This window comes from Canariomyces notabilis (genome assembly GCF_033297395.1).
Source record: "Canariomyces notabilis strain CBS 508.74 unplaced genomic scaffold N656scaffold_2, whole genome shotgun sequence".
NCBI lineage: Eukaryota > Fungi > Ascomycota > Sordariomycetes > Sordariales > Chaetomiaceae > Canariomyces > Canariomyces notabilis.
In genome coordinates, this window is record NW_027041824.1 from 2,063,761 (window position 1) to 2,075,914 (window position 12,154).

The 12,154-nt window shown below is 56.6% G+C and overlaps 5 protein-coding genes across 5 annotated transcripts; 2 read left to right on the forward strand and 3 right to left on the reverse strand.

Annotated features, from left to right (window-relative positions):
• Positions 1 to 58: 58 nt before the first annotated feature.
• N656DRAFT_834498 (uncharacterized protein) lies at positions 59 to 2,400 on the forward strand (the record flags this gene model as incomplete). The annotated part of the gene is made up of 5 exons (XM_064818721.1): positions 59 to 522; positions 595 to 1,866; positions 1,955 to 2,049; positions 2,130 to 2,210; positions 2,308 to 2,400. Exons 1-5 carry the CDS (start codon positions 228 to 230, stop codon positions 2,398 to 2,400), a joined length of 1,836 nt encoding a protein of 611 aa, XP_064674270.1. The 5' UTR covers positions 59 to 227.
• On the reverse strand, positions 2,310 to 4,381 carry N656DRAFT_266258 (uncharacterized protein). Its single transcript, XM_064809058.1, has 3 exons — positions 4,156 to 4,381; positions 2,968 to 4,075; positions 2,310 to 2,888 (listed from the first exon to the last, which is right to left on the reverse strand). The coding sequence occupies exons 1-3, from the start codon at positions 4,237 to 4,239 to the stop codon at positions 2,716 to 2,718; spliced, it is 1,365 nt and encodes a 454-aa protein (XP_064674271.1). The 5' UTR covers positions 4,240 to 4,381; the 3' UTR covers positions 2,310 to 2,715.
• A 653-nt stretch (positions 4,382 to 5,034) lies between these two features.
• Positions 5,035 to 5,906, reverse strand: N656DRAFT_794977 (uncharacterized protein; the record flags this gene model as incomplete). The annotated part of the gene is made up of 3 exons (XM_064817369.1): positions 5,035 to 5,684; positions 5,759 to 5,782; positions 5,846 to 5,906. 3 exons carry the CDS (start codon positions 5,904 to 5,906, stop codon positions 5,035 to 5,037), a joined length of 735 nt encoding a protein of 244 aa, XP_064674272.1.
• Positions 5,907 to 6,397: 491 nt separating this feature from the next.
• Positions 6,398 to 7,492, reverse strand: N656DRAFT_775022 (RNA-binding domain-containing protein). Its single transcript, XM_064814383.1, has 3 exons — positions 7,004 to 7,492; positions 6,521 to 6,926; positions 6,398 to 6,462 (listed from the first exon to the last, which is right to left on the reverse strand). Exons 1-2 carry the CDS (start codon positions 7,268 to 7,270, stop codon positions 6,684 to 6,686), a joined length of 510 nt encoding a protein of 169 aa, XP_064674273.1. The 5' UTR covers positions 7,271 to 7,492; the 3' UTR covers positions 6,398 to 6,462; positions 6,521 to 6,683.
• A 185-nt stretch (positions 7,493 to 7,677) lies between these two features.
• N656DRAFT_266710 (uncharacterized protein) lies at positions 7,678 to 9,013 on the forward strand. Its single transcript, XM_064809060.1, has 3 exons — positions 7,678 to 7,944; positions 7,997 to 8,640; positions 8,702 to 9,013. The coding sequence occupies exons 1-3, from the start codon at positions 7,822 to 7,824 to the stop codon at positions 8,775 to 8,777; spliced, it is 843 nt and encodes a 280-aa protein (XP_064674274.1). The 5' UTR covers positions 7,678 to 7,821; the 3' UTR covers positions 8,778 to 9,013.
• Positions 9,014 to 12,154: the final 3,141 nt, after the last annotated feature.

Sequence of the window (12,154 nt, forward strand, 5' to 3'; positions counted from 1 at the left end):
GCCATGCCGCCTTCGGGTTGTCGAGGTTCCTGCACTTCAGCGGGGCCGCAATGCTGCAACTTCACTTTTTTTCCGCTGTCGCCGGCCCGCCAAGCATTCTTGACAATCCGCTTCAACAACCCTCGGGCAACAACTTCCAAAGCAGTCGGCGATACGGCATGTGGCTCACATAGCCTCTAAATCAAGAGCGCGACACCAATTGATCCTCGACAACGCCGATCCGAGCCATGTCGCGGCTCGCGGGCAGGACGCCCAAGGGCCTGGGCCAGACTTTGAGGGCTTCGGCTTCAGTCGGAGCTCGACGGCCGACATGTCTCGCCCTCGCCCTCGGTACCGTGCCGGCCATGGCGCGCTACTCGTCGACAGAGAACAACAACTTACCTAGGTCAACCGGACCGTCATTCAAGGGCCAGCTGACGCACAGCATCATGAAGCGGTTAGCCCAGGAAAGGGAGGATTTGGAACGCCTGGCCAGGACACGGCCCCAATCGAGCGTGGCGAAGAACTTTACTCTCACTTTTGGTAGGGACGGAATCCGCGACCGAGTACTGTCACTCGCAGCCCTGAGTTAACCAAAGAATAAAATTCCAACAGTCATCTTCTTCGTCGGTTCCGTCTGCTACTTCCTCGGCACCAAGTACCCGCGCGATGTCGACCCCAACTCGACCCTACCCTTAAGCGCAACACGACCGCCGAGGCACAAAGTTGCGCCTGCCCATCTCGAGTCCGCATGGGCCGACTTTGTCGAAATCGTGGGCCAGGAGAACGTCAGCACCCTTGAGGACGACATCGAGCAGCACGCCACGTCGGAGTGGTCCTCACATCAGTCCGACCCCTCCCACAAGCCCTTCTGCGTCGTCTACCCGTCCACGACCGACGAGGTGTCTCGCATCATGAAGGTGTGTCACCTCCGGCAGATCCCCGTCGTCGGCTACAGCGGGGGCACCAGCCTCGAGGGCCACTACACGCCCACACGGGGCGGCATCTGCGTCGACTTTAGCCGCATGAACAAGATTGTCGCGCTGCACAAGGACGACCTGGACGTGGTGGTGCAGCCGGGCGTCGGGTGGGAGGAGCTCAACGAGCACCTGGCCGAGCACAACCTGTTTTTCCCGCCCGACCCGGGCCCGGGCGCCCGCATCGGCGGCATGATCGGCACGGGCTGCAGCGGGACCAACGCGTACCGCTACGGCACCATGCGCGAGTGGGTGCTTTCCCTCACCGTCGTGCTCGCCGACGGCACCGTCATCAAGACGCGGCAGCGCCCGCGCAAGAGCAGCGCCGGCTACGACCTCACCCGCCTCTTCGTCGGGTCCGAGGGCACCCTGGGCCTCGTGACGGAAGCGACGCTCAAGCTGTGCGTCGCCCCCGCGGCCACGTCGGTCGCCGTCGCCAGCTTCCCCTCGGTGCGCCACGCGGCCGAGTGCGTGGCGCGCGTCGTGGCCGACGGCGTCCCCGTCGCCGCCGTCGAGATTCTCGACGACGACCAGATGCGCTTCATTAACGCCGCGGGCGCCACGACGCGGCCCTGGCGCGAGGCCCCGACCATCTTCTTCAAGTTTGCCGGCACGCCCGCCGGAGTAAAAGAGCAGGTCGACATTGTGCGTGGGCTGGCCCGCCGCACGGGGGGCCAGTCGTTCGAGTTTGCCCGCGACGACCAGGAGCAGCGCGAGCTGTGGAGCGCCAGGAAGGAGGCGCTCTGGAGCACCATGAGCCAGCGGCGCCAGGGCGACCACGTCTGGACGGGCGACGTGGCCGTGCCCATGAGCAGGCTGCCCGACATTATTGAGCAGACCAAGAAGGATCTGAAGAATTCGGGTCTGACTAGCTCTATTGTGGGACATGTTGGGGACGGGAATTTCCATAGTGCGTTTCCCCACACCCCCTCTTTCACCCGCTTAACATTGCATGGAGTGAAGCGGTACACGGACTAACTGCGAGGTTTTACGTATAGTTATCCTACTGTACAATGACGCTGAGCGGAAGCTGGCCGAGGACTGCGTCCACCGCATGGTGAAGCGGGCGGTGGAGATGGAAGGGACTGTGACGGTAGGCCCCGCCGTCCTGACTGACGCTTTGATCTAGGATTTGGATCTGTCTACCAGGGCCGCAGCTGACGGTATTATTAGGGTGAACACGGAGTCGGCCTCGTCAAGCGCGATTACCTACCCCACGAGCTGGGCGAGAGCACGGTAGATGCCATGAGAAAGGTGAGCAAGAACAAGAACCGCCAAACTGCGGCAGTTTCCCTGCTATAACACCTCCCCGATTAACCGCCTGCTAATCTGTAATTCCCAAACTGTCCAGATTAAAGCTGCCTTTGACCCACTCTGTCTGCTCAACTGCGACAAGGTTGTCCGTGTGCAGAAGCCTGCCCGCGGGGAGGTGACTGAGTGGTGATAGTAGCCATGTATAATGTGTACTTCTACATCCCGCCTAACTTGGAGGTCAATATGTATGACGCTGCCTTTGTTCAGCTTCCTGTGTCTCATCAGTTGTTGAGATATAAGATTTGCTGATATCGCGGATGATGCGATATCTGGTACAAATTGGTACATATTGGTTGGTGATATGTTTTCCCCAATGCACAAATTGGCCGGGCGTCCCTAGGCCTGCCGCAGCGGGGTGAGGTTGACCTTCTGGAGCCTCGGTGGCATACGGACACAGCCTCATGGGGGTATCAGCTTGTTACAACATCCAAATATACACACAATATCACGACCCTTGACCGGTGAATTCGGTACCCAGCTGGTGGTGCTCAGAGCCGCCTGCACCTCCATGATTGCCACCCTTTTTCTTCTCCCTCTTCGCCCAGCGGAGCCCGCAAGCATTGCAGAGTGTCTTTGGGCCACTTGGTCCCTTCCTCCATTCGGGAGACTCCAGTGTGCCTGAAGAGCAAGGGTTAGCGTTGGCATACACACTAGTTGACTAGCTTTGGGGCTCGGGGGTGTTGAAGCGGGGCCTTACCGCAATCCGTGCATACGTATTCCTCGGCCACCTTGATTTTCTTCTTCTTCTCCCCTCCGCGGCCGTCTCTATCGACCGGAATGGCAATGCCAGCGTCCCCCTTGATCAGGGCCGGACTGGCATTGCCAGCTATGATGCCCCGGCTTCTCTCTCCCTCCTGGTACCTGAGACCAGTGAGCATCTCGATCGTGTCGCCTGGTCCGATCGACGGGGCTCCAACCCCCATTCCCTCGGGCTGTCCCGTGTCGTGGGATGGGCGCCTATTATAGGGGGAAACGGGGGGATCCATGCCCGCATGGGATGACTCCTGACTCAAGGACCACGCCCTGTGATATTCCTCGGTCTCGTCCTGCTCGTCCTTCTTGAGCTCGGCAATCTTCCGCTTCAACCGCTCGTTCTCCATCTTGTGCTCGAGGAACGAATCCAGCAGGGCCGCGTTCCTGGTGGGATAGGGCCTAGCCATCATGAAGACGGCTTGGCAGAAAGGCGTCTGGTTAGTCGGGTTGGGCGCATACTTGGCCGCCGCAATGTGGGCGTGGCCGACTGCCTCGAAGACGGTGTAGCGCCCATCCTTCCTCCTGAGCCTGTAAAAGATGCGAAACGGAATGCCCGATGCTATCGACTCGTTCAGCTCCGAGGTGAGCAGGCCCACGTCGTCCGGATGCAGCAGGTCCCGCAGGAATACGCCGCGCAGCTCGGACGGCTTGTAGCCTGTCAGACGCTCGGCGCTTAGCGAGGCGTGCTTGATCCTGCCGTTGGCGTCAAGGATGTGCAGTAAGTCGTGCAGCTCCCCTATCACCTTGGCGGGCCAGTTGCGGCGCCTGGTGAACTCGGTCAAGGCGCCCGCAGTGCCTGGATTTCCGGGAGCAAGAGTCTCGCGTGGCGGAGGGCGCACATCAGACGACCTGCTCGCCGAGTCATCGGGAGAGAAGGTGGACTGCTGGTCCGGGGTCGCCGTCGACCCCGGAGGAAAGAGTTGGACCGTCCTCGGCGTGAACGACTGTGGTTGTGGTTTGTTGGATTGGGCGCTCATTGGCACGTTGTCTTCAAAGGGGGTGTATATCGTGCGGTCCAGCAGCGACATGGCATCGCTTGGATCGGCGTTCATCTACATTTGGCCACACAAGACGGGGTCAGGTCAGTGTGACGACTTGCCCTGGGCGAACGAAGAGAAATCAAGCGGCGGACCTGCGGGGTTGATAACTCAGAGCCCGCGTCTACCGGCATTCCATAGCCGAACAGGCTGGGAGGCAGAGCGGCCCCGTAAGACATGACGGTGGCAACTTGCAAGCAGCCTCAGCAGGATGGTGTCGGTGTCGGTATCGGTAGCTGGCTAGATTGCAGCTTGGGAAACAAGAACCCTGGGGCTAAGCAGTGTAGCAGCATATTAAGTGTATTAACTGGCTCAGACTGGTTTAAGAAGTAATGCTTCTGGCGATGCGCATTATCGGTCAAGACAAGATGACGGAAATGAGCAAGGTCGCCGCCCAACAAAACAGCGACCGTCAAGCTCTGGACGCATCTAGACGGAAAGACAGAGGACTCGGAGTCGTTTCGTCAAGGGACTTGACGATCAAAGTAGCCCGCGGGGCATGAGCGGGGGTTTGTGCGATTTATGGGGGGGAAAGGGAAGATGGGATTTACTGTGTTGCAGGATGGGAATCTTTACCTCCCCACTCTTCAGCATGCTCGCCACTAACAGCCCACAGCCGACAGCCCAACAAACAAAGCTTCCGGCAGTGACCAGACCACAAACGGGAAGGTCTTGAAGTTTGGGCTTCATCAACCCCGTTGGCATGTGTAATGCCTAGGTACCTAAAGAGCCTAGGTACTCTTCTTATACGAGGAGAGTTCGGCTCTCTTCCAGGTTCTTTTGCTCAGCAATGCGAGGCGATCACAAGGAAATCTCGAAATGGTCTAGAACATGCCGTCCCGGCGCGGCCCGGGCGGAATGTTTGAATTGTCCATCGGAGTGCAACGCAAAATCAACCGTCACTCAACGATCGAACTGTCTTTGGCTACCCAGTGAGCGCTAACTTCATTAAAACCATCCCGGTTTTCCCTGAGTTACTGCACGAACTTGCTGGCCATCCCAAGCAATCCTCCGAAACCGCCACTCCCTTGTGAGGACCCGCTCCCATAACTCTTCAGATACATCTTGAGCGCCAGCTCCCCGGCCTTCATGACCGCACTCTGCTTGTCCTCACCAGCTGCTACATTCCCCTTCGCCGCTTGCTGGTCAAACAGTTTGGCCGCTTGTGCCATGGCCAATCCCACGAACACGCTCTGGCTCTGGCTCTGTCCCTTTTGGTCGCCCGAGGTGAACAATTTGAGGGCCTGAACAGCGGCTGCCGAGCCCAGCTGGGACGCGGACGTGGAGCCCGAGTCGGCCTCGGAGCCGCCAAAGAGTTTACGGTGGGATTTGACCGCGTCTATTCCGCCGTTATCAGCATGCATGTCACAGACGAGGTAGGCAGATGGTGAAGGGAAGACTGGGGAGCACAGGGCGAGACACGCACCCTCTTCATCAATGTCCTCCTCAGCAACCTGCTGCTTGTTTTGGATCACTTTGCCCAGAATGTCGGAAAAGAAGTTCGAGTCATCATCCTTGGCGTTGCTGGCCGCGTGGTGGGCTGCGTTGTGGACGAGCTTGTCGTCGTCCTCGTCATCTGGGTGGGAATAGCCACCAACCGCCGGGTACGCACCGCCGTGAGTGGCTGCACGGGTAAGGTGGATGGTTAGCAGGCACGCCTGAGCGATACAGGGCGTAGAGGACGAGGAGAGGGTGTACCGTTACCGCCTGTATGGTGCTGGCCTGAGAGTCAATGAGAGTGATTAGCTGACTCTGCTAGGTCAAGGGGACGTCTGGCGTAGCTACCTTGACGCTCATCGTCGTCGCCAAATACCTTCTCCACCGCTTTATTCAGGAGCTTATCCATGTTCAACGTCTGGAGATTCAGAGATAAGTAGGAATAAGAGACAACAAGCGTCCACGGTATGCTTCTACAAAGGAAGGGGTTCGAGAAGTGCGAAGGTGCGAAGGGAGAAGCCGAGGATAGGAGAATGGAGCAACTGGAGATGGCGGGGTAAATCAGGCAAGCTAGCTGCAGGAGGTGAGGTGAAACCACTACCCCTCAATACTCCAATGAGATGCTCCCCATAAGGCTTCTGCTGCGCAAGGCTACTCCAAAGTCAGGGAAAACCAACCATACAGCATGCCTGCTAGAGGGCACATCGCGGGTAGATTCTAGCATTGGGCAGTCAGGTGGCACCGATGTTGCCCGTACTATTTCCACTATGGCGACTCCGCACGTTGCCCGAGTAGACCTAATCAAAAGGGGAAGCAGTATCGTAGGCGAGTCTCGGGGCGGAGTCCGTCCTCTGGTGTATCTTCTGGTCTAGCATCTGCCTGTTCTTTATCACGTCAATCTTTTTTGCCTCAAGCCCCAAACACTTTCGATCCCGGATAGTTGCTGGAGCGACTTTCCCGCGGTCCTGCAAGACCGCTGTTAGCCGTCGATATAAGGTACTGTAGCTGTTGACTTGAGCTTACCGTCAAGTGATTAAAGCAAACAGCCGACGTGTCTTATGCCCCTTCGATGACACGACGGCTGTCTTTTTTTCATGACACCCTTGCCATAGTATCCAGCCAGCCCAGGCTAGACAAAAGCTCTCAGAGCCCTCTTGCTCATAGCATCAGCCATCTTCGCCTCACTTCACAAAACATCCTCCTTTCCGCCGCCTGGACTCCGGCTTCGACTCCTTCCGCTCCTTGCCCCACGGGTGGATGCTCTTGCCGGACCGCTCCCACCTCCGGGCCGCGTATTCGCCTTGCCTGGCGGGGGACGCACAAACGCAAAGTCCACATTCACTGTCTGATCCAGCAGTTGCGTTCCGTTGGCGCCATCAATGGCTGCCCTCGCCTCCTCCAGAGTCGTGTACTCAATCAGCGCGTAGCCCTGAAACCCACCCACATATCAGCACCGAATCTCTCAAGAGAACCGCCTGAACTATAAAACCAATAGTAACAGCATACCTTGACGTAGCCCGTCCTCCGGTCCAGGTTCAAATGTACGTTCCGGATCTCGCCAAACTCGCCAAACTTGTCGTGGATGGCCTCCTCGTCGGCCTCCTCGTGTACGTTGGTCACCATGATGATCCAACCTTCGATTGAACGCACCGCCGTCGCCTTGGTCTGTGTCTGCATCGCCGCGAGCTTTGCTGAGCTGTTGTCGTTTGCTGACGACGAGGCGCCCGCGTCAAGAGCCTGAGGCTCGTCGAGTTCCATTTCGTCGGCAGGCATTTTGGGTCGTCTGCTTGGTTCAGTCTCTCGTAGCTGTTTGGATGAGGGGTCGGGGTATAGGATTGGAGATGTGCGCGAATGCGGCTCCTAATATTCATGGGAATCGGTGCTGGTTGGTGCCCGGGCCGAGTAGCAACTAGGAAATGTGGTGAGCTTGGGTTGGGATGGGATGGTTGAGTCCAATTCAGTCCAATTCGAGGGGCTCGCTGCAACGCAAGTGGAATTCTCGGCGAAAAGAAGTGGGCCCAGCCATTGTGCTGCATTGACGGTCTAGTTCGCGGCCCCACCAGGCCGCTGCTGCCTGGGCTCAGGTCCCGTGAAGACGCGACAAGCACTTTCCAAGACCCCTGTCCTTCCACTAGAACTCGCGACTACAACGCGTCTCGGCAGCACTTCAGCGACCTCAACGGCTGTCCAGTCCCTGCGTCACACATTTCGGACTCCTCTAGCTTTTCATCCTGCGTTTGCGAAACCGACGTGTGCATGGAATATCGCCTTATGGAATACATTGTCCACAGCCGCACTTCCCACAGTCCCCACACAACAACGCCATGTCCAGGATCGAGAAGCTTTCCATCCTTGGTGTCCGGTCCTTTGGGCCGCAGCACCAAGAGACCATCGCTTTCAATACTCCCCTCACGCTAATTGTTGGCTACAATGGGTCGGGAAAGACGGTGAGTGTTGGATCAGGCGTTTTCGCGGTTCCTTCTACTGACGTTTTGCCAGACCATCATCGAGTGTCTCAAGTATGCCACCACCGGCGAGTTGCCACCCAACAGCAAGGGCGGCGCCTTCATCCACGATCCTGATCTGGCCGGAGAGAAAGATGTCCGTGCCCAAGTCAAAGTCTCATTCCGCTCGACCGTAGGCGAGTCCTACGTCGTCACACGCAACGTACAGCTCATGGTCAAAAAGACCACGAGATCCCAAAAGACCTTGGAGGGGAGCCTGCTGCTGCGGAACAACGGCGAACGTCACGTCATCTCTACCCGGGTCATGGAGCTCGATAGATTGGTTCCTGAAAAACTCGGCGTCTCTCCAGCCGTTCTCGATGCCGTCATATTCTGCCACCAGGACGAATCTCTGTGGCCCATGAGTGAACCAGCTGCCTTGAAGAAGCGATTTGATGAAATTTTTGAGGCCATGAAGTACACTAAAGTGATCGACAATCTGAAGGTCCTTCGCAAGAGGAAAGGAGAGGAGCTCAGAGAACTCAAACTACAAGAGGCACAGGACAAGGCGAATAAGGAGAGGGCAGAGAAGGTTGACAGGCTCATGGCCCAGCTCACTAGGGAGATACAGGAGGCGCGAGACAAGTGCGATGAGCTTCTCCACCAGATGGACGAGGAATCCGTCAGGATCAAAGAGAAGTATGAGCAGGCCAACAGCTTCCTCAAGATCATGAATGATCTTCAAACTAAAACCGAGAAGCTCGAGTACAAGAAGGATGCAATTGAGGAACTGCGGGGCCGTATCGAAGAGCTGCCAGAGTCTGATCAGATCCTGAGAACCACTCTTGACGAGTACGAGCAGACAATCCAGAGGATTATTGCCGACAGAGACAAGAAAGCCGGACAATTTCACGACGCCCAAGCCGAACTCAAGCTGACTAGAGAGAAACACACGGCTAAAACCGCAGAGCTAGGAAAGCATCAGTCCGACAAGGACAAGTACGAGCGGCAGCTCGTTACGCGAGATAGGATGATCCACGAGGCTGCTGAACGCCATGAGATTCGGGGATACGATGGGGAACTAGATGACCGGACCATCACGGCCTTCTACGATCGCATCCAGAAGATTCTCAACGATAAGAAGCGCGAGTTGGAGCAGGTACAACGTGACAATGCAGATGAACTCGACAAAAAGACAGCCATAATCACAGAGCTCGAAAGCCGCAAGGCATCGGTGATTCGCGATCGTGCGTCTGCCACGCAGCGCATCATGACAGTCGGGAAAGAGTCCGCCACTATCCAGAGGGAACTGAGCACGCTGGAGATTGACGAAGGTGCAGAGGCAGTGCTCCGAACTGAGATGAAAGAACTTGAGGGCAGGATCGACGTGGTAAAGGCCGAGGAACAAACGGCAGACCTGGATTCTCAGATCAGGCAGGTGAACGATAACATCTGGAACCTCGAAGCACAAGCCGCCAAGCTTGCGCGGGAACTCGTCGACTGCACGAGGCTGGCATCTGAGCGAGCCCAGCTTGACCTGCGCAAGAAGCAGCTGGCTGAGCGCCGGCGGGAGTTGGATATCCTTGCAAATACCTGGAATGAGAAGTTGTCAACCCTGATTGGGAATGCTTGGAAACCAGAGACTATTGAGTCCGACTTCCAGAACACGCTCAGGCAGCAAAATACTGCCGTATCTGAAGCCAGGAAACAGAAAGACTCGACCCAGCAGGAGCTTAAGCAGGTCGAGTACAAGTTGTCCAATGCACGGGAACGGCATAACAAGCTGTCCGCCGAGAAAGAAAACTGCAAAACCAACGTCGTCAAGGCACTCAAGGTCGCCATCGAAGTGATCGGGGAGATAAAGGAGGACTACGACGACGGCCGCCCGGCTACGATTGAGGACTACCCTAGAAAGTTGGAGACCGCCCAGAACGAGTTGGGCGAGATTGAGGGCGATCTAAAGCTGTACGATGCGATGAAGAAACATTTTACCACTATCAAAGACCGGGCACTAAAGTTCAACAAGTGTTATTACTGCGACAATGACTTCAAAGAACACCCAGCAGCTAAATCAACCTTGATGCAAAGGATAGCAAAAAGACTCGGCGACGAAGACAAGGAAGCTCTGATACAGGATCAAGCCACTCTTACTGAGCAAATCAAGAACCTAAAGGCTGTTAGACCTCAATACGACACGTACCAGCGACTGCAGAATGAGCTGCCGTCGCTGCGAAAAGACATTGACCTGAGCTCATCCCAAAGGGAAGAGCTGGTTCGCCGTTTAGAGGATCAGGACCTTGTCTTCCGAGAGGCCGAGGATAAGCGGCAGGAGATTGACGGCTTGGGTAAGAATGTCCTTAAAATTTCGCAGACGCACAAGGATATTCTCGATGCCGAAAGGCAGGTTGAGAGATCGCAGCAGTCCTCTAGCATCACAACGCGCAGTCCCGACGAGATCAACGATGAGCAAACTACATGCGCGGAACAGATAAGGGTGGCCCAGGCAAAGCTCGGCAAGCTAACTACCGAGAGGCAACGCCTGAAAGACCTGGCTGCACAGCTCGAGGTTGAGAGACTCGAGCTGAGGCACAAGATCAGCAGTGCTGTCCAACAGCTTGAGCGGAAGAAGAGCCTCCAGGAATCCATTCGCCGGTGCAAGGAGGAGCAGAAAGATCTGCGAAACTCCATTCAAGAAGCCGATAAGGTTTTAGAAAGCCTCGAGCCCGAGATTGTCAGCGCACGGGCGGCCCTGGAAGAAGTCCGGCAACAAGGGCGCGCCAAGGAGCAAAGGGTCGCCGAGGAGCGAGATGGGATTGCGACGACGGTCAGCGAGCTCAAGATGATCAACAGCGAGATTCAGGAATACCTTGACCGGGGAGGCCCTTCAAACCTTGCGTCGAATCAGAGAGTCATTACCTCTCTGGAGGCCAACATCGCCAACCTGGAAAGCGAGATACGCGAGCTGACGGTGCAAATCAATAAGCTAAACAAGGAAATCGACAACAGCGACGCGAAGAAGAGGAACATTGCTGATAACCTCACCTACCGGAAGAACATGCGCGAGCGCGATGTGCTTGAGCAGGAGATCGAGGAGCTCGAGGCGCGAAACGCCCAGGAGGACTACGACCGGCTCAATCAGGAGGCACGGTACCTCGAGTCACGCCGCGGAAAGCTCGCCGCTGATCGTGAGCGGCTGATGGGTTCCATGTCAAGCAAGGACGAGCAATTTGCCCGCCTGAGCGAAGAGTACGAGATAGAGCTGAAGGATGCCAAAGCCAAGTACAAGGAGTCTCACATCAAAGTTGAGACCACCAAAGCTGCTATAGACGACCTAGGTCGGGGCACGGCGGCGCTCGACCACGCCATCATGCAATACCATTCGCTCAAGATGGAGGAGATTAACCGCACCATTGGCGAGCTGTGGCAGAGCACATACCAAGGCACCGACATCGACACGATCCAGATCCGGTCAGACGTGGAGGCGGGCGCCGGCTCGGGCACCGGAAAGCGCAACTACAACTACCGCGTGTCGATGGTCAAGGGAGACACCGAGATGGACATGCGCGGGCGGTGTAGCGCGGGGCAGAAGGTGCTGGCGAGCATCATCATTCGCCTGGCGCTCGCCGAGTCATTTGGCATCAACTGCGGCCTGATTGCGCTCGACGAGCCAACGACGAATCTGGACAGCGACAACATCCGCAGTTTGGCCGAAAGCCTCCACGGCATCATCAAGACGCGCCAGTCGCAGAGCAACCTGCAGCTGATTGTCATTACGCATGACGAGGAGTTCTTGAAGCACATGCAGTGCAGCGATTTTTGCGACGACTTTTACCGCGTCAAGCGAGACGAGAAGCAGAATAGCATTATTGTGCGGGAAAGTATCACGCGGATCATGGAGTGACGGCGATTTTCCTTGTACTATACGGAGCATGTGGGAGGTAGCTAGGCTGGGTTTGGGGTTTTGCAGGTCTTGTAAATAGTATGGCGCTTTTCAGGGGTAGATTTCATCTCTAATACTGACTCAACGTGCCATCATGTGGAAGTAGCAATAAGCAGGAAACCGTGGCCTAACCCCTAAACTCCAGGAACCCAACCTTGTTTGTCATGAGATAGGGTTGATACAACAAGCGCCAAGTAGCAGCGCATCGTACTTTCCCCCTGTTTCATTCCGTCCCAGACGAGGGACAAGAGCCGCACCCCTTGGGTTATCTAG

Coding starts and splice junctions, on each gene's coding strand:
- N656DRAFT_775022 (XM_064814383.1), bottom strand. CDS start 7,270: ATGCCTGCCGACGAAATGGAACTCGACGAGCCTCAGGCTCTTGACGCG. Junction 6,927..7,003: donor GGAGGACGGGCTACGTCAAG/GTATGCTGTTAC, acceptor GGTGGGTTTCAG/GGCTACGCGCTGATTGAGTA.
- N656DRAFT_266258 (XM_064809058.1), bottom strand. CDS start 4,239: ATGTCTTACGGGGCCGCTCTGCCTCCCAGCCTGTTCGGCTATGGAATG. Junction 4,076..4,155: donor CTGAGTTATCAACCCCGCAG/GTCCGCCGCTTG, acceptor GGCCAAATGTAG/ATGAACGCCGATCCAAGCGA. Junction 2,889..2,967: donor ATACGTATGCACGGATTGCG/GTAAGGCCCCGC, acceptor CTTGCTCTTCAG/GCACACTGGAGTCTCCCGAA.
- N656DRAFT_266710 (XM_064809060.1), top strand. CDS start 7,822: ATGTCCAGGATCGAGAAGCTTTCCATCCTTGGTGTCCGGTCCTTTGGG. Junction 7,945..7,996: donor ACAATGGGTCGGGAAAGACG/GTGAGTGTTGGA, acceptor ACGTTTTGCCAG/ACCATCATCGAGTGTCTCAA. Junction 8,641..8,701: donor TCCGTCAGGATCAAAGAGAA/GTATGAGCAGGC, acceptor AAAACCGAGAAG/CTCGAGTACAAGAAGGATGC.